This window comes from Tursiops truncatus, chromosome 11, assembly GCF_011762595.2.
Source record: "Tursiops truncatus isolate mTurTru1 chromosome 11, mTurTru1.mat.Y, whole genome shotgun sequence".
In the NCBI taxonomy this organism is placed as follows: domain Eukaryota; kingdom Metazoa; phylum Chordata; class Mammalia; order Artiodactyla; family Delphinidae; genus Tursiops; species Tursiops truncatus.
The window spans coordinates 60,489,758-60,514,451 of NC_047044.1; the positions used below are offsets into that span (position 1 = coordinate 60,489,758).

At 54.0% G+C, this 24,694-nt stretch overlaps 1 protein-coding gene across 1 annotated transcript in view; it reads left to right on the forward strand.

Moving 5' to 3' along the window:
- Nucleotides 1–2,835: 2,835 nt before the first annotated feature.
- Nucleotides 2,836–24,694, forward strand: part of KRT78 (keratin 78) — a 29,789-nt gene continuing 7,930 nt past the window's right edge. Inside the window, exons 1-3 of the mRNA XM_033866646.2 lie at nt 2,836–2,924; nt 3,718–3,759; nt 21,827–24,668. Coding sequence (XP_033722537.1) covers nt 24,303–24,668 — 366 coding nt within the window. The 5' untranslated portion in view covers nt 2,836–2,924; nt 3,718–3,759; nt 21,827–24,302. The remainder of the gene's footprint in view (nt 2,925–3,717; nt 3,760–21,826; nt 24,669–24,694) is intronic.

Here is a 24,694-nt window from a genome sequence, read left to right on the forward strand (position 1 = left end):
TGAAGCTGGGGAGGGGGCGGTGAGAGCTTGACAGGGTCCAGGAGGATGGGCACAGCGGACAAAGGAGGCGGGTGGGATTTCTGGTTCTGGAGGAGGGGACACCCGCCCCTGGCACTTGGGTCAGCAGTGCAGAGGCCGGTGCTCTCTTGTGGCGGCTCAAAGAGGGAAGTCACCGTGCGTCTGGGCAGAGCCAGGGCCCTTGCTCCCAGTCCATGCTCCTGCCTCCAAAGCACTCCTTCAGGTTGGTTTGGATCATGTCACACCCCAGCCCAAATCCCTTCTTTGGAGTCACCCAAGCCCCTGAGCTTGGCACTCAAGGCCCTGCCTGCCCTGGCTGAAGACCACCTCTGCAGCTGCAACCCCATCATCTCCCCCCCACCCCGGCCCAGCAGCTCAGCTCCTTGCAGGTCCCTGGAGGAAGCCGCACACCCTCACACCCCTCACTCTTTGTGTGTGCTTTCCCCTGCCGGCAATGCGGGCTCCCTCTGGCTCATCTTAAGTCCTCCTGACCCTTCTGAGGCTGAGCTCCCAGTTCCCCTGTACTCCAACCCGTGGCTGTTTTCTCTGCATTGCATCCCCCACCCCTTGCCCCAGCAGATGGTGAGCTTCGTGAGTCTGCCTGGAATGCATTCTATATCCCTATGCCTGGTAGGAAGGCCTGACTATATCCCCCCTCCCACCCTTCCAGCTGCAGCCTTGTCATCACAGAAGACTGGTGGGGAGCCAGGTGTGTGTGTGCATGTGTATGCATGTTTGTGTGTGTGTGCTCATATGTGTGCATGGTAAGTGCACATACAGAGGGCCTCAGGCAGCAGAGACAAGGACTAATTCACATGGGAGCTAATATGTGAGCAGGCGCAGGCAGGCCGTGCACATTGGCCTGGCAAGACAGAGCTCCATATGCAGTGCGGGCTTTACTTTAAAAAAAAAAACAGGGCTTCCCTGGTGGCGCAGGGGTTAAGAATCTGCCTGCCAATGCAGGGGGCATGGGTTCGAGCCCTGGTCCGGGAAGATCCCACATGTGGCGGAGCAGCTAAGCCCGTGCGCCACAACTACTGAGTCTGCGCTCTAGAGCCCGCAAGCTACAACTACTGAAGCCCACGAGCCACAGCTACTGAAGCCCGCGCGCCTAGAGCCCGTGCTCCGCAACAAGAGAAGCCACCGCAATGAGAAGCCCACGCACCTCAACGAAGAGTAGCCCCCGCTCGCTGCGACTAGAGAAAGCACGCGTGCAGCAACGAAGACCCAACACAGCCAAAAATAAATAAATAAATAAAATAAATTAAAAATACTTTCACTGAAGTACCTATACATGCAGAGAAGTACTTATGTCAAAAGTATACAGCTTAACAAGTTTTCACAAACCGAACACATCATGCTACCAGCACCCAGATCAAGAAAGCGCAGGGCCAGCACCTGCAGCCCACAGTAGGGGCTTTTAAAAGGCCTGTGCCTTGACTCTGAAGCTGGGAGGGGGTGGCGAGAGGGTGCGGGAGGAGAGAGTCTGGGGGGCTTCAGGCTTCCACCTGTCTCCCCTCCAGAGTCTGGGCTGCTCTAGGAGATTTACTGCTTTTTGAACCCAGGCCCTCTCCCTAATGCCTCCGTTTTGTCATGCCCGTCCTCCTCCAGCACCCTGGCTGCCAGGCCCTGGCATGGCCCCCTCCTTGGGCGGCAGGCCCAGGGCCTATTTCATTTCCCAGTCTACCTCAGGAGCCCTAGGGTCCCTATGGCCCTGTGCTCAAATCAGCTGATGGCCAGTTTGTGCTTTTCTCCCACGCCCAAGGGGCAGACTGTGGGAGTGCGTGGCTTCTGGGGTGACATCTGCCCCAGCCAGGCTTGTCATAACTACAGAATATGGACAGAACAGGGATAAATGAAGCCCACCCAGTGTCCTAGAACTGCAAACACAAGGTGGGTACAAAGACCTGCCCCCTAAAACCAGCACTCCCAGGATGGAGCTGGCTTGACTGTATCTGGGACAATTGTAAACGCCCAGTGACGCTGTGCAGGTCTGAGTGACTGGACACGCACAGGGACACTGTTTTATGGAGACTGCGTGGAACCCTGTGTGTGTGGCAGGGGGTTGGCGTGTCTGGTGGTGCTGGCACCCTGGGTGTGACAGGCCGGGAGTGGATGGCTGTGTGGCTGTGTGTGTAGGGCTGCGCGTGTGGGGCTGTGAGAAGGGCTGGTTGTGTCCGCGTGCTTGGGAGCCCATGTGTGCGCACCGATGTCTGCAGGTGAGGGGATAGTGCGGGGAGAGTTGTAGCTCTGGGCGTGTTTGCTCACTGCAATCAGGAGGTCACCTGTTCCTGTGGGGACCCAGTGCTGGTGAGGAGAGGTGAATCTGGAGAAGCAGAAAGAACAAGGGGGTGGTGGTCGGAGGCTGTGGATGGGCTGTCCCTTCCCCCCGAGGGTCTTGTCTGTGGGCCCCTCCTCTTGGCTCCCAGCTTTGCGGGTCAGTTACCCTGCCCACTGCCTGCAGAAATGGGCTAGGTGGGGACTTCCCTGGTGGTCCAGTGGGTAAGACTCCGCACTCCCAATGTCGGGTTCGATCCCTGGTCGGGGAACTAGATCCCGCATGCATGCCGCAACTAAGAGTCCGAATGCCACAACTAAAAAAAAAAAGGTCCTGCATGCCGCAACTAAAGATCCTGCATGCTGCAACTAAGACCCAGCGCAGTCTAAATAAATAAATATTAAAAAAAAAACAACTTAAAAAAAAAAGAGAAAGAAATGGGCTAGGTGGAGCCCAGGCTGGGACCTAGATGCTGAGGTGGCAGGCAGGCCTGGGAGGAGGGAGTGGGGCTGGTGACAAGCCAGAGCGGCAGCCAGAAGCATGGGGCACCCTGCCCTGTGTTGAGCTAGCAGCTGGCTCGGGGAGCGGGCAGGGCCCCACCTAAGCAGGCCAGGGCAGGCAGGGCAAGGTATGTCTTGGATCAGGGAGGGGATGGAGCTGATGCGGCAAGCCTGGGCCTTGTTTGGCCAAGATGGAAGGTTGAGGGGCAGCTGCGGGGGATTCCTTTGTGATGGGGGCAGTGTGTCTGTGCCTGCTTACTCATTATTGTACATGTGATTGATTTGCTTATGCATTTATCTCTCGTTGTATGCATGGATCCATGGGTCTGTGCGAGGGCCACGGGTGGTTGTGTGTGTGTGACTGGTACCCAGGCATGTCTGTGCGAGGGTCTTGCACGGATGTGTCTGTGGGAAGGCTGTGTGCTTGCATGACGGCTATGTGTGCACCTCGTCCGAGAGACCCACGTGACCTCTGTATGTCATGTTTGTGGCAGACATCTATGTGAGTCAGTGTAGGCTTTCTCCAAGGCCTCTGTGTGTGTGTGTGGTGTGTGTGTGTGTATGTGTGTGTGTGTGTGTGTGTGAGGGTCTCTGTGTACGTGTATATGAGTAGTTCAGGTCTTGGGCTCAGACAGCAGAGGGCCAGCGGTTGGCAGTAGCCTGTCCAGGGTGGGTGATGTGGGGAGGGGAGGGGTCTGGGCTTCCTGGGTTGGGGCTTGGCCAGGCCCTGGGACCAACTTGCTCCTGCAACAAATTCACATGTTCTTTCCACTCCCCCATCACCTCCCTTTAATGGTTCTGACAGTGTGTGTGTGTGTGTGTGTGTGTGTGTGTGTGTGTGTGTGTGTAATGACCCCCAAACCATTGCAACTCTGTGTATAAACATTCCACTGATCCCTTACGATGTGTTTGTGTTTACAGCAATCCTGAAGACCATGTGTGCACCATGTGAAACATGCAAGTGTAAGTGTGACACACACTCCTGTGTTCCTCTGTGTGGTGACTCCACAAGCCACTGGGTATGTGCCTTGGTGTGTGTGGGTCCCACAGTCACTGTGCATGTATGTGGGTCAAGCTGACATCGTCCCTCCTCAGCCCGGGGATCTGGCGCATACATCTTGTTGCCTCCTCCAAAGCCCACATGTGCTGACACTCAGCTTCTTTCTGCTCCCCACCCCACCCCTTCTCACAGCCCTCAGGGATCCTCCCTGGAGATGGAAACCCTGGGTGGTGAAGTTGAGAACAGGACCTCCTGCGGAGTTGGCATTTTTTCCCTCCCAAATCTGCTTTAGTATAATGGGTCCAGGAGGAGGCCACACCAGCTACGAGCTCAGGGGGCAGCCACAGCCAGTGGAAAGAGCACATGTTTAGAGCAGAACTGGGTTCAAATTCAGACTCTCACATCTGTAAGACCTTGGACAAGTCGTACTCTATGCCTCAGTTTCTCCTGTTTGTTTTTGGAGTTGCTATGTGAACATAATGCTCCCAGCAGTAGGTGAACAGACGCAGTAGTCTCTGGACAAATGGGGGTCCTTTTCTATTTAAGGAATCACTTTGAGAACACTTGAAGGTCACTGTGAGATCTTGCAGGAAAGGGCCACAGGGCTTGGAAGGGGCAACTGGAGCCTGATCTCAGGGTAGCATCTGGTCTCTGACCTTCAGGGGCCCTGCAGTGTGGAGGTGGGCAAAGCCGGAGCTGGAGAACTCTCCAAGTGTGTAGCCCCTGTCAGGCCCGACCTGGCCTTGCACTGCCTCATAGAGCCTCAGGCCTTGCACCCCTCTCAGAGGGAGGCAGAGAGTAGGGCATCCAAGGTGTGTGTGGAGGGGCTGGGGGCTACACAGATGATACTGAAACGGTGGTCATGGAGTGACACCCCAAAAAGTCAACATGCAGACTCCAAAAAGCCACAGCCCAGCAGCTGCACACACAAAGATCCAGGAGAGGAAGACAGAGACACCCTCAAAAAGACAGGCACACACACAGCCTCCCATTTCAGAGGGACAGAAGTCCCCACCGCCCCAAGGACGACCCCGGAAGACCAGACACCAGATTCCCCTCCTCTCCAGAGGGCTCGATTCTCCCGGAGGGATGGACACGCATTCCCCGCCCCCTCGCCCCTGGGGAGGACGCGCAGAGGGCGGCAGGCAGGTCCCTGCTCCCCCTGCTGAGTCAGCCTGTCCCCGCTCAGCCGGCGGGTGTCGGGTGGAAGCGGCTGAGTGGAAGCGGCTGGGCGGCGGTCCAGCTCCAGGGGTGGGCGGAGAGTCAGTCGTCAGGCTGCCGGCCGGAGCCGCCCTGGGCCCCACGGCGGCCGAGGGAGCGCGAGGGCCCAGCCAATCGGCGGCCGCCACCCGGCCTAGCGCTCTGGCCCCGCCCCTGCAGCGGGCGGCCGGCCTCTCGGTTCCCAGGGCCCCCTCCCAGGCAGCCTGATCGGCCCCTGACCTGGCACCTGGCCAGATGGAGCCCGTGGTCGCTACCTGGGGAGGGAGGTACAGGAGACGGAGCACGGGGCTCTCAGGGAACAGAGCTCCCAGCCAGGAAGTCTCAGCTCCTCTCCCGGGGTCCCCTTCTTTGCCACTCCCACCTGCTGGTTAGGGGTAGGGGTGACCCTGTCGGTGACAGTGATGGGGTGGGGGGCGGGGGAATTGCCTCCTTCTTGCTGCCCTCTGAGCTCTTCCCAGATCGTCCCTTCCTCGAAGGGGACAGACTGCCTTGCTTTTCAGACTCGCGGACTGTGTTGGCTTCACACTGGTGTTTCCTGCACAGTCTTGATGGCAAAAATTCTCTGTCCACAGTCAGCCACATCACAAGCTCTGTCTTCTGCTTCAGACAATACAGTCACTCCTTGGGAGTGTCATTGTTCCTAAGACTCTGGTGCTGCCTGCTACTGAGTCCGGCCTGGCCAGAGCCTGGGCCTTGATACAGACATACAGGCAGATACGCATAGACTCATCTGAGCAGGTAGACATTATGCAAACACACAGACACAGAGAGACAGATCTACAGATGTTCTGTCCAGATTCTCATATACATGGAACGCAGACACATTTTCGGCATGAAAGTATCCCAGCTCTGTCCCTTACTACTTTTCTGACTTTCCAACTGTTTTTCGGTGAAATGGGGATAGCTAGAATCCCTTCCTTACAGGGTTGTTGTGAGGATTAAAGAAAGAAAAAAAAAACACCTGGAGAGTGCCTGGTACCTTGTAATAACTCAATAAATGGGAGCTACAGTGATCTCCCAGGCCCACAAGAATATATCCACACACACACCTCATGGACACACACTGATGCACACACACACACACACACACACACACACACACACACACCCCAAACTTCAGACATCAATACATATGCAAGCACCAGGTGTGTCTGCACATAGCAACACAGGCACAAACAGCACCCCTCCCCCCCCGGCCCCTGCCCCCCGCCCCCCCCTCCACCCATGACCTCTGCAACAACAATAAAAGCAAAATTTACTGCCCAGGGTGTGATGGGAACAGCCAGCCCAGCAGGGCAGGACAGGGGCGGAGGCCTCCGCATAGGGCGGTGCCTGCTCTGCTGGGGCTCCCACTCAGCCCCTGGGAGAGGACGCTTTCATTCTTCCAACACGCCCCTCTCTGTCCCCGAGAGCACTCACCCCATCACCTCTCCACTGTCACCTGAAATCAGGCTCCACCCTCTCCCAACAGCCTGAGCCCCAGGGTGGGCCCCCGCAATGATTTGTGCTCCGTGTGGTTGAGGGGTGCGCATGATGGCCTGGCTCTCTGGGGAGGACTTGAGGGTCGGCAGGGTGGCCCTGTCCCCACCGCTTCTCTGGGCCGGTGGATTTTGGAGGGTAGTGATGGTGAGGATTTTGTTGCTGCGCCCTGGAAGCAGCCAGAAGGGGACCACCTGCAGCTGGGGATCCCCCTCTGGGCTTAGATTCCCCTGGGCTGCACACAGCTTTCAGGCAGCTTCTCTCTACTTTCTATTTTATTTTTATTGTGGTAGGAACGCTTAACACGAGATCTACCCTCTTAAACTTTACGTGTACAGTATGGTATTGCTACAGGCACCGTGTTGGTAGCATCTAGAACTTACTCATCTGGAAACTGGACCACCCTCTACTTTGTCATGTGCTTCCCAACCCCAGCTCTCGCCAGACCCTCAGCCCTCCCCAGAGCTGGGGACATCTGTAAGTGGTTCTCTAGTCTCAGGGGACACTAGAAGGAACGCTGCCCCCAGCTCTGGGAGGGAGAGTCCTTTTCTGAGAAGCCATGGCCACAGCAAGCTAGTCTTCTACTTAAGCAGGTTCTCATTGCCCTCAGATCCCCTCCCCCCATTAACACATGAGGATACCCCTAGTAGAATAAGCTGTCAGAGCTGGAAGGGACCCTCAAGGTTACTGAATCAAGACCCGAGATGGAGACCCCCATGTCTGAGGTCACACAGTGATTCTGTAGAAGCAGCAGTGGGATTGAAGCTGGGGCTCCTGTCTTCTCATGCAAAAAAGCCCGAGTCTCAGTGCTGGCTGTACCACTCCCCCACCCCAGCCCCCATGTCCATTTTCACAGGGCTGCGTCCCTTCTGTGTGCTGTCTGATCCTAGGAGCTGGGGAGGGGACTCGAGCAAGGAGGGGACTCGGGCCCTGTCCTCAGGGATTCCAGCCTGATGGGGGAGGAGGGTGTCAGATCCAGGGAACAGAGAAGCTCAAGCCATACATGGGACCTGAACCCATCAGACTGGAAGGTCTCACAGACTTAGGGAGATTATCAGGCAGTTGCCCGGAGGAGGGATTAATTAATTAATTAATTATTTTTTTGGCTGCGTTGGGTCTTTGTTGCTGCGCGCGGGCTTTCTCTGGTTGCGGTGAGTGGGGGCTACTCTTTGTTGCGGCGCATGGGCTTCTCATTGCGGTGGCTTCTCTTGTTGCAGAGCACAGGCTCTAGGCGCCTGGGCTCAGGAGTTGTGGCTCGCAGGCTCTGGAGCGCAGGCTCAGGAGTTGTGGCACGTGGGCTCAGTAGTTGTGGCGCATGGGCTTAGTTGCTCCGTGGCATGTGGGATTTTCCCAGACCAGGGCTCGAACCCGTGTCCCCTGCATTGGCAGGCGGATTCTTAACCACTGCGCCACCAAGGAAACCCCTGGAGAGGGTTTTGAGGGAGAAGAGGAAAATGGGCAAGTCCAGGGGGGTGGCCTCTGGATCGTGGGACTGGGGGTCTTGAGGGGAGTTGAGGAGTCTTACTCTGTCCCCTTTGTGGAGTAAATTTCTGCTTCCCACTGTGGGGACTGGATTTTGGGGGGTTGCCATGAGACACCAGGTGACTCTGCTTTAAATGTTGCAGATGGCCAGAGGGAGGCCAGAATGTCTTGCCAGGGCCAGACGTGGATGTAATGGCCTGTAATGTAACCTCCAGGGCTGGGACACTGGTCACCTTCAGTGGCTGATCTCCCTGGGGGGCTGGGGGCGAGGGGATGAGTTCACCAATGCCTTGCCAACCTCCACTTGCCCACAACCCAGTTCAAGCTTCCTGGAGACCAGCTGGCCCTCGAGTGTGGCCGTGTCCTGCCAATGGGTCCCCAGAGGACTAGGAAGTCTTCTCAAATGCTCTGGCCTTAAGCAGACCCCTTCCTTTCCTGCTTTCAGCTTTCCTGCCCCCCTTTGCTCCCAGGGTCTGGATGAGCCAGAAGGGTAGGGCTCCCACTTGGCAAGACCCAATTTTGCTGGCTGGGGGTTTTTCAGGTGCGAATTAAAAGGAGCCACCCAGAGAGAATGACTTCATTTGTTAACACACCCACCCTTCTGCCCTGCCCTTTTTCTGCCCCCGTTCACACGCCCAGCCAAGACAGGGGCGGTGGCCAGCCCCACAGGAAAAGCAGGGTTGTGAGCCTACGTGGCTGTCAACAAGCAAACCGCAGGCTCAGAGCATTTTTGACATTCTTTTCCCCCTAGTCAAATGTTGCAGTCGCTGCATTTCCCCTGTTCCCCTCTCAGCTGAAGTGGATGGGCAGAATTGATCTGGATGGGGAGGGACCTAGGTGGCTCCCAGAGCCCCCAAAGAGCCCTACTGTGGGGAACTCCTTCCCTGGCCTGGACTCAATCCAGCTAGCTACAGCCCTGTCATCTGGGGCCCCTTGGTGGGTCCACCTTCTGCACAGGCAGTGTGAGTTTCTCCCCACTTCTTCACAGTTCTCTCTGTTCCCTAAATTCTTGCAAAAGTAAAACCACGAGCCCTTCCATCCGGGGTTGCGAGATGGAGGTGTGATAGCCGAGGTGGGCACTAGTGCAGATCCAGTGGTATCTGGAGGAGAGGTGCTGGAGTGTTGCTGACTTTGCAGAGCTCCCGAAGATTCCTACCCGGTGTTTGGGCTACAATCCCCGTTGACCCCTTGGTCTTGGCTGGCTGCGGGGAGGGATGTGAGTTTACGGATTCCGTCAGGATGGGGGCATGGTGTGAGTGGGTCTGCCCCCAGACTCCAGGTGCCCGGGAGCGGTGCCACAGGTCGGAGGCAAAGGAGCTGGGCGGCTGCGGCCCACGTGGAGCGGGGACGGGTCAGCGCTGGCCCCTTCCTTCCCCTCTGTTCCGGGAATTCCCTGCAGGGGTCGCCCTAAGCCAGGCTCTGGGCCGGTGGCAGCGGTACAGGCCGTCTCCAGAAGCCAGGTGCCCTCTCAGACCCTATGTCCCTGACTCGGGCTCTCTTCTCTCTCCGGGGTCCTTCAGCCCTCAGGAGTCTGGGAAAGGCCACGAGGGAGGGACAGAGACCATGTGGGGCCCAGTGGCTCTGAAGCGACAGGAGTGACAAGTGTCAGTGGCCAGACAGGACACGTGCAAATGACATGCAAATGAGCCCAGCTACCTCGCCCTGGCCAGAGCCGAGGGTGTTTTGGCCAGGGCCCTGGGGCGCTGAGAGACTTTGTCACCTGTTTTCTACCTGTCTCTGAGCTTTAGGATACCATTTTTTACTGCTCCCTCCCTCCAAGTGACTGTGCCAGGCCTGTGCTAACTGCTTTAGTTACCTCTCTTAGTTGTCATGATAAGTCACTGGCGGGGACCGCTATCCTCATTTGTATATGGCTCCCATGGGGTTGGATTAATGTTTCCCAGTTTCTCCCTTTTGCCCTCGCAAATCACCAAGTATCAAATGCGCTTGAACAGAATGTAACAGGACCACTCCCACCCCCAGCCTCTGGAGAGCAGGGTCCTCCTGAGAAGTCCCCGAGAGTGGAGGCTCCGCTCTGTGGTCTGGCACCAAAGGACTCCCTGGGGTCAGGTGAGGACTCCAGAGAAGTCATCTGGAGCATTCCCCTGCCTCTGTGGGGCAGCCTCTCCCTGCCGGACCTGCGTCCCCTTGACCCAGGCCCACTGCTCGTGTCTGTTGTCCTTCCCTTAATGGTGTCAGGGGTCTGACTCCAATCCCCCTTGCTGCAGCGCTGGCCTATTCCCCTGGTGGTGGGCCAGGCTCCCCAAGGAACTTTTAAAGGGGGGTTTGATGCAGTTTCTGTACTCCCCTCTTGCAAAAGGCCTTCATGAAGCTGGGGGGCTGAGGGGGACACTGGTCAGTTTCCTGGAGTAGAGTCCCAGAGAGAGAGGGCCTGTGGACTGAAGCCCTGCTTCCCCAGGGGATAGACATGAGTTCTCCCTGGCACTTGGCTGCCCCTGGGGAAGCTGGGAGGGGGCTGGGGCGGGGGCCGGGGCAGTTTGCCCTGCCTTCTCCTCCAAGTGCTCTGCCCCAGCCTGGTCTCAGGACAGAACCTCCCCTCTCCAGACCCGCCCCCATCCAATTCCTCCCCTCACTTCTCCTTCATTCACCCTGCCCTGCTATCTCTCCCACCTCCCACTCCCTCCCTGGCCCCTGCCCATCTCCCGTCTCCTGGAGCTTCAGCCAGGCGCCCCCTTCTCTGTCCCCGACCCTCCGGGAACCTTGGCTGGCCACTCTGGAGACCCACAGGGTTTCTCTTTCCCACATGCCTGGGGCCTTAGTGCTCTTCCCTGTTGCTGGGAATGAGGTGGCTTGAGGAATGAAGCTCTGGCACATTCCAGAGCTTGGAGGTGCTCAGATGCCCACCACCTGGGCTCTTCGGTCTGAGACCTCTGGCCCAGCAGAAGCCATGAGGCAGACGGCCCAGGCCTCCTTGCAGAAGTGATGGCACAGCGGGGTAGGTACTCTGGGGGCTCAGCCACTAGGCCTCAATTTCTACCTTAATTTCCACTCCCCACTCTGCCATCCTACATGCAACCATGTGCCACCCTCCCTAGCCAGGTGTCACAGAGGTCTGGGTCCCCCTTCTTATCCCCTCCACTCAACAATCTCTCCCCCTTGCTTCCTGCGGCCCCTCCACGCTCCCCTCCTCTGCAAGGTGCTGCCAACTGCCCCAGCCCACTGTTGCCCGGGTTGTTCCAGCTGGCTGAGCAGGTTTCTGTCTTTCTTTAGATTCCCCCAACCCCCCTGGTAGAGGGGGAAGAACGGAGGTGCCGATTCAGGCTGAGAACAGACAGGCAGATGCAGGCACAAACCTGAGAAAGGGTCCAGGTTGTACAGACAGACCTGGTTCAAATCCTGGCTCTGCTACCGCTGGTTGTGTGAGCTAGGGCAAGTAATTTAACTTGACTGAACCTCAGTTTCCCCATCTATAAAATGGTGTTAATTAGAAGCACAATATATAAAACACCTGGAACGTAGTAGTTGTGCATTATGTGATAATAATTCTTTTTTCTGGCTGCACCGCGCGGCTTGTGGGATCTCAGTTCCCCAACCAGGGATTGAACCCCGGGCCACCGCAGTGAAGGCGCCAAGTCCTAACCACTAGGCTACCAGGGAACTCCCTAATTATTCTTTTTTTAAAAACATCTTTATTGGAGTATAATTGCTTTACAGTGGTGTGTCCCTAATTATTCTTGATACATATAATAGTATTAAAAATTGATCCGCCTGCCGATGCAGGGGGCACGGGTTCGTGCCCCGGTCTGGGAAGATCCTACATGCTGCAGAGTGGCTGGGCCCGTGAGCCGTGGCCGCTGAGCCTGTGCGTCTGGAGCCTGTGCTCCGCAACGGGAGAGGCCACAGCAGTGAGAGGCCCGCGTACAGAAAAATTGAGACAACGTCCTGGAAGAGAGGTCTTCTCTTGAGCCCCTAAATGTAAGAAAGGACCCTACTTTAAAAAAAAAATTAATCAATTAATTAATTTTTGGCTGCATTGGGTCTTCGTTGTGGTGCACGGACTTCTCATTGCAGTGGCTTCTCTTGTTGTGGAGCACGGGCTTTAGGCACGTGGGCTTCAGTAGTTGTAGCACGCAGGCTCAGTGGTTGTGGCTTGCGGACTCTAGAGCTCAGGCTCAGTAGTTGGGGTGCACGGGCTTAGTTGCTCTGTGTCATGTGGGATCTTCCCAGACCAGGGCTCGAACCCGTGTCCCCTGCATTGGCAGGTGGATTCGTAACCACTGCTCCACCAGGGAAGCCCCAGGAAGGACCCTACTTGATGTCCAACCCCTACCTCCAAGTGGCCTTTCTCTCTGAGACACCCTCCCACCCAGTCCTTTATTGGGATTTTGCCTTCCTAGGAGAGGCAGTGTGGGTTGGAGTGCTTGCCTCCTGGGAGGGGGTTGGTCGTGGGCCTTGAAGCTGGTCCCCCTCCCCCCAGCCCCAGTTCCCCTCTGCGTGCAGTTGCCAGCTACCCCTGGTTGGGCCTGCCTGGGCAGGTACGCAAACTGCTCTCAAAGCTAGCAGAGGGGTTTAAGCGTTCTCATCAGTGGCTGGGAGCTGGCCCGGGCACCCTGGCCCTCGGAGGGGCTGGCGAGAACAGGGAGAGGGTGTGGACCTGAGCAGCCCGTGGGAGGTGGGGGGCGAAGTGTGGGTCAAGCTGGAGCTTTCCCAGGCGGGGGTAGGGGTGAGGGTGCAAAGTGGGTATGGCTGGTGCTGGATTCCTTCCCGAGTTTTGATCAGAGGGGCGGGTTTAACGTTGGGCTCTCTTGAGCTAGCAGCTTTTCTCTAGGAAACTTGAGAGCTTCGAAGGGAGAAAAAAAGTCTGTTCCACAACAAGTCAGGGCACTGGGAAATGTTTTTCTCTGATGAAGCACTGTCTCCTGGGTCCTGGGGTGGGGCTGGGGACTGTGGACATCCACACACAACCCTCATACACACACACATCACAACACACAACCTCACAACACATTCACACCCCTCTATCCCCTCTTTCACACACACCCCCTCACATGCTGTCATACGCAAGTGTCTTCTACCACACACATTCACAGAAGCTATGTATTCACACTCTCACCCTTACGCACACTGCTAGCTTACACGTTCACACCCAAACCTGGCTTCCACAGCCCCTACATTTTTACTTGTATGCACACATATGTAGTCCTTCATGATCATGTCCAATCTCTTTTCACCTTCACGCTCACTCCCTCACATTCATTACAAGCTCCTGGCGATACACACCCTGCATGTATTCACACGCATGTCCCTATTCTCTCTTTCTTTTACCCTGGGAGGTCGGGAGGGCACAAAAAGCCCTTCAGACCACAGTGAGAGCAGGAGTCCCAGGAAAGTCAGCCTTTAGTAGGCCAGGCCTGGTTGGTGAGTGGAGGCTCGGGAGACGATGATAATAAAAAAATAAAATAAAATAAAGCTAATAGTTGGTGGGTACTACACTGTGCTAAGTTCTGTTCTGAGCATTCTACGTGTATCATCTTGTTTGACATACACAGCAACCCTATGAAATAGGAATGATTATCCCCTTATTATAGTCAGGAATGCAGAGGCCCAGAGAGGTTAAGTGCCTTGCCTGAGGCCACACAGCTAGTCAGTAGTGGAGACAGTATCCGAACCCAGGCAGTCTGGGCCAGCAGGGACTTCTTCTTCTTCTTCTTTTTTTTTTTTTTTAACATCTTTATTGGAGTATAATTGCTTTACATACATACATATACATATGTTCCCATATCTCTTCCCTCTTGCGTCTCCCTCCCTCCCACCCTCCCTATCCCACCCCTCTAGGTGGTCACAAGCCACCGAGCTGATCTCCCTGTGCTATGCTGGGACTTTCTTAAAGTCCAGAAAAATGCCCAGAAATCACCAGGATATTAGGTCCCCATTAGGGGGGGCTGTTTGAGGCCTCTGGCCTTACATCCCCACCAGGCACCAGGAAGGCGGTGGCAGAGAAGGGACTCAGGGAGATCAGAATCAGCCCCTGCTTCTGTTCCTCCTGTTGCTGCAGGGCTGGCTCCTGCCGGGCTCCCAGGCCTGGTTCCAGTTGCGAGAACCCCGGCCGCCTGCAGGGGAAGTCAAGACTGGGAGAAGCCGGGCTCCTGCTCCTGCCCGGATGGGAACGCCGGGAATGGGGCTGTGCCCTGGTGAATCCTGGAAACATGTCTCGTACCAGGACTACATTAGACTGCACGATCCATCAGGCCGACGGCTGGCTCCCGTGTCTGCAGTGCGCGCGTGCAGCCTCCTGTACGTGTCTGCGCGCATGCGCGTGTGCCAATGGGCTTCCAGAGCAAGGTTCAGGTCTCCTGCGGGGAAGAAATCAGACAGTGGAATTGGGGAAAAGCTCTGAGAATACGTGCAAGGGAATGCTCTGAGCCATTCACTATAATCTAAGGGTATATTTATTGACACAGACGGGGAGGAAAACTGGCTAGAAATCTGTATGTGTAATATGATCCCACTTCCGGGAAATACATATTTACACGAATAAATGGTGCTTACACTATCGTAGAATACAGCACTATACTAGACATATGAATAGACATACACACACACACACACACACACACATCATCGTGAGATGGAAACTCCATAAAGGCATGGATTTTTATCTGGTTTTTTTTTTTTTTACTGCTTTATTCTTAGCACTGGAAAAATATCTGGCACATAGAAAGTGTCCAATAAATATAGGTTTAATGAATAATGAAAGATATTTACATATGGAAAAGTCTGGAAGATTATGCACCAAAATGTTAATAGTGACTACTTCTAGGTGGTGGTATTTTGGAAGAGTTTTATTTTTTCTAATTTTGTTATCTGTTGCTTTAAATTTTTCAACAATGAATTTGTATTGTTTGTATAAAGAAAAGGAAGTGTCACCAGCTTTGGACTCTTCTTCTTCCTCCACATCTTTAAAACAGGAGCCTAGACTTTAAGAAGCACGGCAGTGGGTGGGATCTGCATTTTCTCCCCCTTTCACTTGCCCATCCAACATCTTCCTGCCGGTCCTCTCCTCTTTCGGCCACTTCTCCGCCCACAAACTTCTGCTGGCACGGCTCCCCGGGCTTTTTGTGCCACCTTAGTACAAAAAGGTTTAGGTAAAGTCATTGGAACAATGGACGGGCTGACTCAGGAGCCGGGAGAAGGTCCTGGGCAGCACTCCCCCCCTGCCAGGCCAGGCTAGCAAGCAGGTGCCTCTGGGGCCAAGAGGAACTGGGCTGATGTTGCAGCAGGAAGGAGTGAGGTTAGACCCGAGAATTTCCTGACAGTCATAAGAGTCTGGAGCAGGTCAGGGAGATCACAGAGCCAGTCTCCTTTTCTGGAGGGCAGGTGGGGCACTCCCTTCTTACCTGGAGGGGATTATGTGGTGTATCTCCGCATACCGAGCACAGTGCTTGGTGCTGAGAAGCGCCCAGGAAATGTTCTGGGTGGACGATAGCGTGCATGAGCTTGTTGGGATGGGGGGGGCTGTGTGGGTGGGGGTTTGGGGTCCTCTTCTATAGTCTCTGTCCTAGTCTCATGGCTCTCTGCAGTGCAGGATGAAATGAGTCCTGGCTTAGTGGGCTCTCGTCCTACCCTTGCTGTGTGCTCTGGGCAGGTTGCTTGCCCTCTCTGGGCCTCAGTTTCTTGTGCTATGAAACAAGGGTGTTGGATAAGATGACCTCTTAGGTCTTTCTGCTCTGACATCTGACAACAACTGGCAGGTATTATGCACGTGTGGGGCATTTTTGGTGTCAGGTCATTCTCCAGTTGTGGAGTATTGTGATCTTAACTTGCGTCTACAATTCCCAAGACCTGGTCTGTGTCGCCACAGCATACGCAGTCTGGCCCTCCTTGCCCTGCTGGCACTGAGCACGCTGCTGTCTGTGCTCCCTGGCTTGCCTGACCCTCCCTCCCCTGGACCCAACTAGTGGTTCCTGTCCTTGTCACTTTTGTGACTCGGAGGCTCTGTGGAGCAGGGGCCCATGATTCTTCCTTTTGGGGAGTCGGCCGGCTGCAGGGCAGAGCATGCATCAGTGGGCTTAGGGATTAGATTTGGTATTAGGAGAATTTCCTAACTTTCAGGATAAATTGAGAGCGGTCCTCACTCTCCAAGTTCCCCCTCCCGATCCTGCTTTCATTACTTTTCTCTTCTGGAAGATCTCCCCAGACTAAACCTTTATTTTCCCATCCCCCAGTCCTGACAACTAACGCCACTCCTGTTTCTGGTCTTATTTCTTGGGTTTGCGTGTGTCTGGGGGTGGGACCACCTCCTCTATCAGAGGGTTTCTCAGCTGTTTTGGACGATGATCCTTAGTAAGAAATGCGTTTTATACCACAGTTCTGTACACACTTACACAGACATTCACACATGGAACACGATTTTATGATGATACACTCTGATATGTTGGTCGAGATCCATTAAATCGATTTCACAACCCACTAGTGAGTTGTAACTTGCAGTTCTGAAAATACTATTCTCTCAGACTGAAGTTCCTTGGGGATGGGGGCAGAAGATTCAACCCCCTCCCCATGCCCCATGCCCAGGGCTTAGTGCTTCAGATGGCCATGGGAGGGTTGCTGGGGAGGGGGACTGAGGAGGGGCAGGGAGCTGGTCCAGGTAAACCCCCTACCCTATCTCCCAGTCCAGGAGTTCTGCTGGGGCCTTGACCTCGTTTTCCCAGGGTTGTAGGAATCCTGGAAACTTTGCCCTAGAAGTTGCCCCGTGGACCTCTGGGGTGTTGGGAGGCTGTCCTTAGTAACATGCTGTATAAATATTTACCAACTCAGGAGTGGTTGCTTGCAGCAGGGCACCCAACTGGCTGAACCTGATTGGTTCAGAGAGGCAGTGGCTGCGTGCTGGGTCCTGATGGGCAAGTCTGGACCCTCAACTCAGATTTTCCCCTCTCAGCCCAGCCCTCTTTCCTCTCCCAGCTACCATCAGTTTGCTCCTAAAGATGTGTTCTTGGCTCCCACAGTCTGGGACGGGTCCCCCTCCACAGAAAGGCCTCTACCTTCCTCACCCTCGGCCAGTGGTGTGCTGGAGCCAGTTGTGCAATCTCGTGAGGGCTAACCGTGTTCACCTCTTCCCAACTCTGCAGTCAGTGACATCATGCCGGTAGCTTGAAATCAGCCATGGCGGGACCATTTATACCCTAGAAGATGGCAAACACTACAAAACAGAGACGTGTTCTCCCAACCCCGCAGACAGCCAGCCGTTACACAGCAGCCCCCACTGCCCAGGGAAGCTCAGCGAGTCCCCTCCACGGCCTCTCTCCCCAGCACGCACCAGAGGGGAAGTTTCTGGTTCTCTGTTGACTAGGGAAACACTCCTCCTATTGCAAGAAGGAGTCTTGGAGGAGGCTTCTCTTCCTGAGGAGACGATAGGATACTTAGAAGATCTGGGTTCTCGTCCTGGCTGGGCCTCTTCACGTCTTTGAGATCTTGGGCAGTTGTTTTTGTTTCTGTGTCTGTAGTGTGAATAAGAATCCCCACTTCTCAGATCGTGGTGAGGATTAAAGCACGTGAAGCATCTGCAGGGCCCGACACAGTGACTGGCACTCAGAGTCAGTATGACAATCTCTAGGTCCATCCATGTTGCTGCAAATGCCATGATTTCATTCTTTTTTTATGGCTGAGTAATATTCCATTGTGTATATATGTGTGTGTGTGCGTGTGTGTGTGTGTGTGTGTGCGCGTGTGTGTGTGTGTATACACACCATATCTTTATCCATTCATCTGTCTATGGACACTTAGGTTGCTTCCATGTCTTGGCTATTGTAAATAGTGCTGCAATGAACGTTGGGGTGCGTCAATAGAATTTTAAAAAGTGTGTTATGCATGGAAAATGGTTATCACTCCAAAGTTAGAGTTTGGCATTGTCCCTCCTCACTTCCACCCTCAACCGGGAACTTGGAGACAAACATTTAACTACTAAGCTCCCAGGAAAAGCTTTGCAAATCTTTCCTCTCCAGGCCTCTCCCTGTGGGTGTTGGGGGCTCATTACCTGGGCACGGAGGCCTGAGGAGGCAGCAGCTTGGCTCCCCTCTGGGACACCCCTTCCCTCACAATAAGCCCATTCTCTGGATGGGCAGCGCCTTCCTTCATGGCCAGTGCAGTGAGGAGGGCAGGGGCTACCCGCCCCCAGCCCAGCAGGCAGGACGGTGCCAGGGCAGAGCAGGCTGGTGTGAGTGTGCTCTGCCTGGCCTGGGGAAGAGTGAAGGGCAGACCTTTCATCTCCTCCCTCCCCTCCTGTCCCGACAGGCCAAGAGAGCTGTAATTACAGGCAAGATAGAAATCAGCCACATCTGATGGGTGCTACGCCCTCCTTGCCCTCCCTGGCTTTGGGAAACTTCGAATAGGGACGAGATTGACCTGTGTTCTCTGTAGGCCGACAGCACATGGAGGAATGTTTTACATTTTAATAGTTATGTTTTATTTGAATATGAATTCAAAAAAATTAGAACCAGCACGCAAAAGCTACATTTTCAAGGATATTACGGCTTAGGGTCAGGATAAGAAAGAAGTGAACTGATTTAGCTTTGATTTAAAGAAAATATTAAGTATATACTAGTACATCTGGCTTTACAAAACGGCGCGATGATGGAGGTTGAGTGTGAGTGGCTGATGTTTGGGAGACTCAGGAGATTCTGGGTCAGAATCTGGCATGTATTTCCCAGCTGCAAAAGCAGAGCTGAGGGAAGGTTCCATTGTGCCTAGATCGGGGAAGTCATGGGGTGTCCGTGGTGGGGGAGGGGAGGCTGACTAAAGGCAGGCCCGAGACACTTGAGCCTTTTCTGTCCAGTTCCCCTCAAACAGGACAGGACACTAACCAACCCCTTCGTTGCCCTGCGAAAGCTAGGAAGACCCGAATGGGTGTGGGTAGCCCCGCCTCATCTTGCCCCAGGAGATGACTTCTGTTCTTCTGGGATGTGCCCAAAATAAGCACTCCTGCCGCTGCTGCTTCGAGAAGATGGCCAGAACCACAAGACCTGTACATGCGTCTACAGTGGAGACTCCAACACTTTATTGCACTTACTGGTTTTCAAATAGATTCCCCACTTCTCTCCCACTCCCCTTCCTGACTGCAAACACCTCGAAGGCAGGGACTTTCATTAAATTTTGTTTAACCTGGGCTGGCATGGTGTCTGGCACCTGGTAGTGCTTAATTAATGTTGATCATGGATGAATGTTGAGAAATGAGTTCACTTTTGGATCTGCTGTGTGACCTCGGGCAAGTCATTCTACCTCTCTGGGCTTCAGTTGGTTAAGGTGTCCTTCAATACTGACATTCCCAGGTCTCTGAGAGGAGCACAGTGAGGTGGTTAAGTGCAAAGACTCTGGAGTCCAACTATCTCTGTTCAAATCCTGGCTCTGTCACTTACTAGCTGTGTGGCCTTGGGAAAATTATTTGTTCCCTCTGCAAGGTGGTGATAATCACAGTACCAACTTCATAGGGTTGTTAGGATCAAATGCTTATCATATGTAGAGTTCTTAGATAAAAGTACAGGTGGGTAGATTCCCAAACAGCTGAGCATAGCATCCAAAGGACATACACTGGGAGGATGTAAAACTGCAGAGGAAGGGTTTCTAGTGGCATGCCACAAGGCTCTGTCCTTGTTTTCCTCCAAGGACAAGAGGAGAGTCCAGGTAAAAAGAGGAATCCCTCGCTATTACACCAACATGCCCACTTGCAGCCCAGTGCACTCTTTCTCAGATCGTTTCCCCCATTCTTTGTTCATATGTGTATTCTCCACGGGACTATATATTCTTTCAGGATGGGGATGGCGCCTTATCCATCTTATGTCTCCTGTATCATTTAGCTCAGTGCTCAGCCCACAGCAGGAGCTCAATAACACACACATACACACACACACACTACCATGTTTGCTTGCTCCCAACCTTGTGGGGGAGTGAGATGGGGAGTGATCAGTGCTTTGGAGAACAGAATTGAGATTCACAAGGATATCCAGGGGTTAAAAGATGGAAGGAAATCAACAAGATGAAATTGAATGGGGAATCATTCATTTAACAAGTATTTACTGAGCACCTACTGTATGTCAGGCAGTGTTCTAAGGGCAGAGGTTACAGAAGTGAGCAAAGAGACCAAATCCCAACCTTTGTGGAAATGATATTCTAGTGCAGGAAGATTGACAAACAAAATGAGTAAGTGAAATATACGGTATGTTAGGAAGCGCTAAGTGCTAAATGGAAAGAGATAAAGCAGGGAAGGGGTAAGAAGTGTCAGATGAAGGATGGCCTCAGCGTTGCACTTTTGGTTTAGGACAACCAGAGAAATTGACTTGTAGCTATACGGGGATCTGGGAAGGAGCATTCCAGGAAGAGGGAACAGCGAGTGCAAAGGCCCTGAGGCAGGAGTGCTCCTGGCATGTTGGAGAATAAATTAGGGGCTAAACTAGATTAGGCCTCTTTCATGCCCTGTACTTTTCTCTCCTTATCATAATTGCAATCAAATACGTATCTAATTACCTGTTCTGTGTCTGTTTCTCTACTAGACTCTAAGCTTTCTTGGTGCAGGGGCTGGGCCTTGTTCTCTGCTAAATTCCTAACTCTCAGCGTAGGCTCCGGCACATAGAAGGTGCTCAATCGTATCTTGTTGAGTCAATAAATAAATGTGGATAAATGGCTATTGGGTCAAAAAATCCGCTTCACAAGCAGAACAGGCTTGAGGGCAATTAGAGAGAAAGAGATTGAGGAGTTGTAGCTGTGGCCAGGGGTGAACTCAGGGTGGAGCAGTAAGAGAAGGGGCTGCTGGGGAGCTACAAGAAGCTGCATTGGCCAGGGCATTCTCGAAGGCAGGACTGGGGTGGGCAGGGACTGTAGAGCGTGAGGTGTGGTTGGGCAGTAGTCCCCAACTTTTTGGCACCAGGGACCGGTTTCATGGAACACAATTTTTCCACTGATGGGGACAGGGGATGGTTTGGGGATGATTCAAGCACGTTACATTTATTGTGCACTTTATTTCTATTATTATTACATTGTAATATATAATGAAATAATTATACAACTCACCATAACGCAGAGTCAGTGGGAGCCATGAGCTTGTTTTCCTGCTACTAGATGGTCCCGTCTGGGGGTGATGGGAGACAGCGGCACCCAGGGTGTGTTGCTTATGTCCAGTTTACTCTAAGTCGCAGCTTAATTGTCACTTGCCACTCACTGATAGGGTTTCGATATGAGTCTGCAAGCAACTGATTTATTATGGTCTCTGTGCAGTCCGACCTCTTTGCTAATGATAATCTGTATTTGCAGCCGCTCCGCTCCCCGGGGCTAGCATCACCGCCTCAGCCCCACCTCAGATCATCAGGCATTAGATTCTCATAAGAAGCGCGCAACCTAGATCCCTCGCATGGGCAGTTCACAGTAGGGTTCGCGCTCCTATGAGAATCTAATGCCGCTGCTGACCTGACAGGAGGCGGAGCTCAGGCGGTAATTCGAGCAATGGGACCGACTGTAAATACAGATGAAGCTTCGCTTGCTTGCCCCGCTGCTCACCTCCTACTGTGTACCTGCTGTGGACAAGTAGCGGTTCATGGCCTGGTTCCTAGCAGGCCATGGACAGCTACTGGTCCGTGGTCCGGGGGTTGGGGACCCCTGTGGTTGAGGACGGTTGACCTGGAACAGGGGATTTAACCCAATAGATAAAACCCACTAGAACCTTTGCATGCTGGGTTTAACGTTAAGTTCACGATTCCAGCCATTTGGACTTTTGCTGCTGTGTGATCGGGGTCCCTTTGCGTACCTTTGTGTGTACCACTCAGCCTCCGAGGGGCCTGGCATTCAAACGTCCAAGCCATTTTTTCATTCTCTCCATCACAGCATGATTTTTTTTTTAAATAGGGGAAAACATGTGTTCCAGCAGTGTTTGAGAACTCACGGGGATTCATGAAGGTCCCTGGCTGTAACTGTCATGGATAAGAATTCATCTCTTAAACAAGTACTTTGGATGCCTAGCGTAAGCCAGACCCTGAGCTCGATGGAGGGGTGGACAAGGCAGATGTTGTGGAGTCATGATCAAAGGTTTGTTTAGTGGGCTGCTCTGTGGGACAGTGGTCTGAGCTGGGTGGGAGCCCTGGCTCCAGCCTGATCAGCTGTGTAGGTGGCCTTGAGCAAGTCACTCAAACCACAGAGTGAAGGTCAAAGTAGGCTCCGCGGTCATCCGGTGCAATCTCTTAGGTTACTCAAGGCCGCACAGTCTTTGCACCCTGCACTACACCCTATGGGTCCTCAGAGTCCTTAAGTGTGAAACAAGGGCATTGTACCGGAGGACCCTGAAGCTCTCTGGCTCTAATGTTCTGTAATATTACAAACAAGGGGAAGTTCCAGGGAGGTACGTTAGGCCCCGTTCCAAGTGTGACCTCTGCCCTTCACCCTCAGTGCCAGTGGAGAGGGGTGGTAGACTCCAGCCCACGGAGATCTTTCTTAAGAATGTTTGTGGGAGGAAGGCACCCGGCCCTCCTTGCCTCTGCAGAGTGGTCCCCAGGGTGTAGGGTTTCGAGGTGGGTCCTCAGTGGGATTCAACCCATTTTCCAGATTCTCTTTCTAGACTCTGAGGCTGCTCCACGTTGCCTCCTCTCTCCTCTGTGTCCCTGAATCTCTGCTTGGATCATTTCTCTCCTCTTCTCTTCCTCACCTGAGCCTTCAGTCCCTTGATCTCCTTTGTTTTCCCCACAGAAGGCCTGACCTCGTCATCTGTCATTCAGTTTCCTTCCGGGATGCCATCTGCCAGATGGGGTTTCTAATCCTCTGGAGGGAGGGGAGATGCGCTCACCATTGTCTGGTCCCGGGGGGTGGAACATCTATGGGACTGTTTGCATTGCTAGGACTGACTTCCTCATAGCACATCTCTTGAGTGTTTATTATGCTGAGTCTCTGTTTGTCCTGGCTTTGAGTTGCATTATCAAAGGCCCAGTATCCCAGCTTCAGGGTGCATCAGGCTCTAAGAAAGCGGGGGAGGGACAGGGAGAAATAGCCCTCCCGCCTTGTAAAGAAGACATTTTGGAAATTTCTAAAAATCAGAGATGCCGGCCCTCCTTGCCAGCAGTGGGAGGGCAGCAGTGGAGGTGGCTGGATGCCTCCCATCACGGGTCCTCCACCGGGTGGGAGGCCTGCTGAATGATGAACCTTGGGGCTCCTCCAGTTAGCAGACTCTCAGGGCGGAGACGGAATCTATCCTGCAAGCGAGCCTCAAAACTCCTGTTTTTGCTCCCAGTCCCCGGGGAAGGCATGTCTCTAAACGTACATTTTATTTCAGAGCCTGGGATCCTCTGATGTGTGACTTGACAGGCACAGTGCTGGACCCAAGTGGATGTGCCTAGTGCTGTGTGTTTGTGAAAGGGACACAGGCTGGGCTTGGAAATGCTCCATTCGCCGCCCCCCCGGGTGCAGATGGCTGGTTTGAGTGGGGTGGCGCCTCATGGATGATTGCTGGGTTGGGCAAGAAGAGGGACTTGGGTACCTTGTTTTTCTGTTTCATTTCCAAATCCTGCAGTGTCTTTTACTTATTTATTTATTTATTTTTGCGGTACGCGGGCCTCTCACTGTTGTGGCCTCTCCCGTTGCGGAGCACAGGCTCTGGACGCGCAGGCTCAGTAGTTGTGGCTCACGGGCCCAGCCGCTCCGCGGCACGTGGGATCTTCCCGGACCGGGGCACGAACCCATGTCCCCTGCATCGGCAGGCGGACTCTCAACCACTGCGCCACCAGGGAAGCCCTGCAATGTCTTTTAGCTAACAATGACAATAACACCTCTATTAACCTCCTGGCTTCTCCTGTGCTGCAAAGTGCCTTCCTCCTCCTCCTCTCGAATGTAGACCCTCCCTCGGGAAGATGCACTCCTCTGTCCAGCATCTGCAGGGCACTCAAGGGCTCCATCTGAACCCCCTCCATCTTCTTTTCCCTTTGAATGTGCCTCCCTTCTTCCCCATCTCCTCCGCCAGGAAGCCTTCCTTGAATGACCCTCAGGAAGTTTGCTCAGGGCCATCTCCCCCCATCCCCCAGCACTGAAATCCAGGTCTCTGGCTACTTCCTGGTCTTCAGAATGTGCCCATCCTTCCTATAGCCTGGGAGCTCTGAGGGCAGGCTCTGGGTCTCTTCCTTGGGCTCTGCACTTGCCAGGCACCTATTCCCCAGGTGTGTCAGAAGAGGCCAGCTGGAGTCAGTGACAGACACACTCAGGCCAAGAGCATCTTGCTCTCCAAGACCCAGCCCAGGCACGGGAGGAGATAAAAGTCTTGTGCCGTCCCGGGGCCTCAGGGCAGGAACACACACACCTTGAGGATCCTCTGTCTGTAGCTGTGAAACCTTCAGTCTCTGCCATGTCTCTCTCTCCCTGCCGGGCCCAGAGGGGCTTCAGTGCTTGCTCAGCCTGTTCTGCTCGCTCGGGGGGCCGAGGCAGGGTCAACTTCAGCAGCAGGAGCCTCAGTTCCTTTGGGGGGTGCCAAGGAGGCTCTCGTGGGAGGGCCTGGGGTTCAAGGGGAAGGCTAGGGGTGAGGTATGGGGAGGGGATCGGTGGGCCTGGGCTTTCCCCGTGCCCTCCGGGAGGCATCCAGGAAGTGGCCATCAACCAGAATCTGCTGACCCCACTGAAGATTGAGATCGACCCCCAGTTCCAGGTGGTTCAGACTCAGCAGACCCAACAGATCAGAACCCTCAACAACCAGTTTGCTTCTTTCATTGACAAGGTGAGGGTGAACTCAGCTAAGCCCCT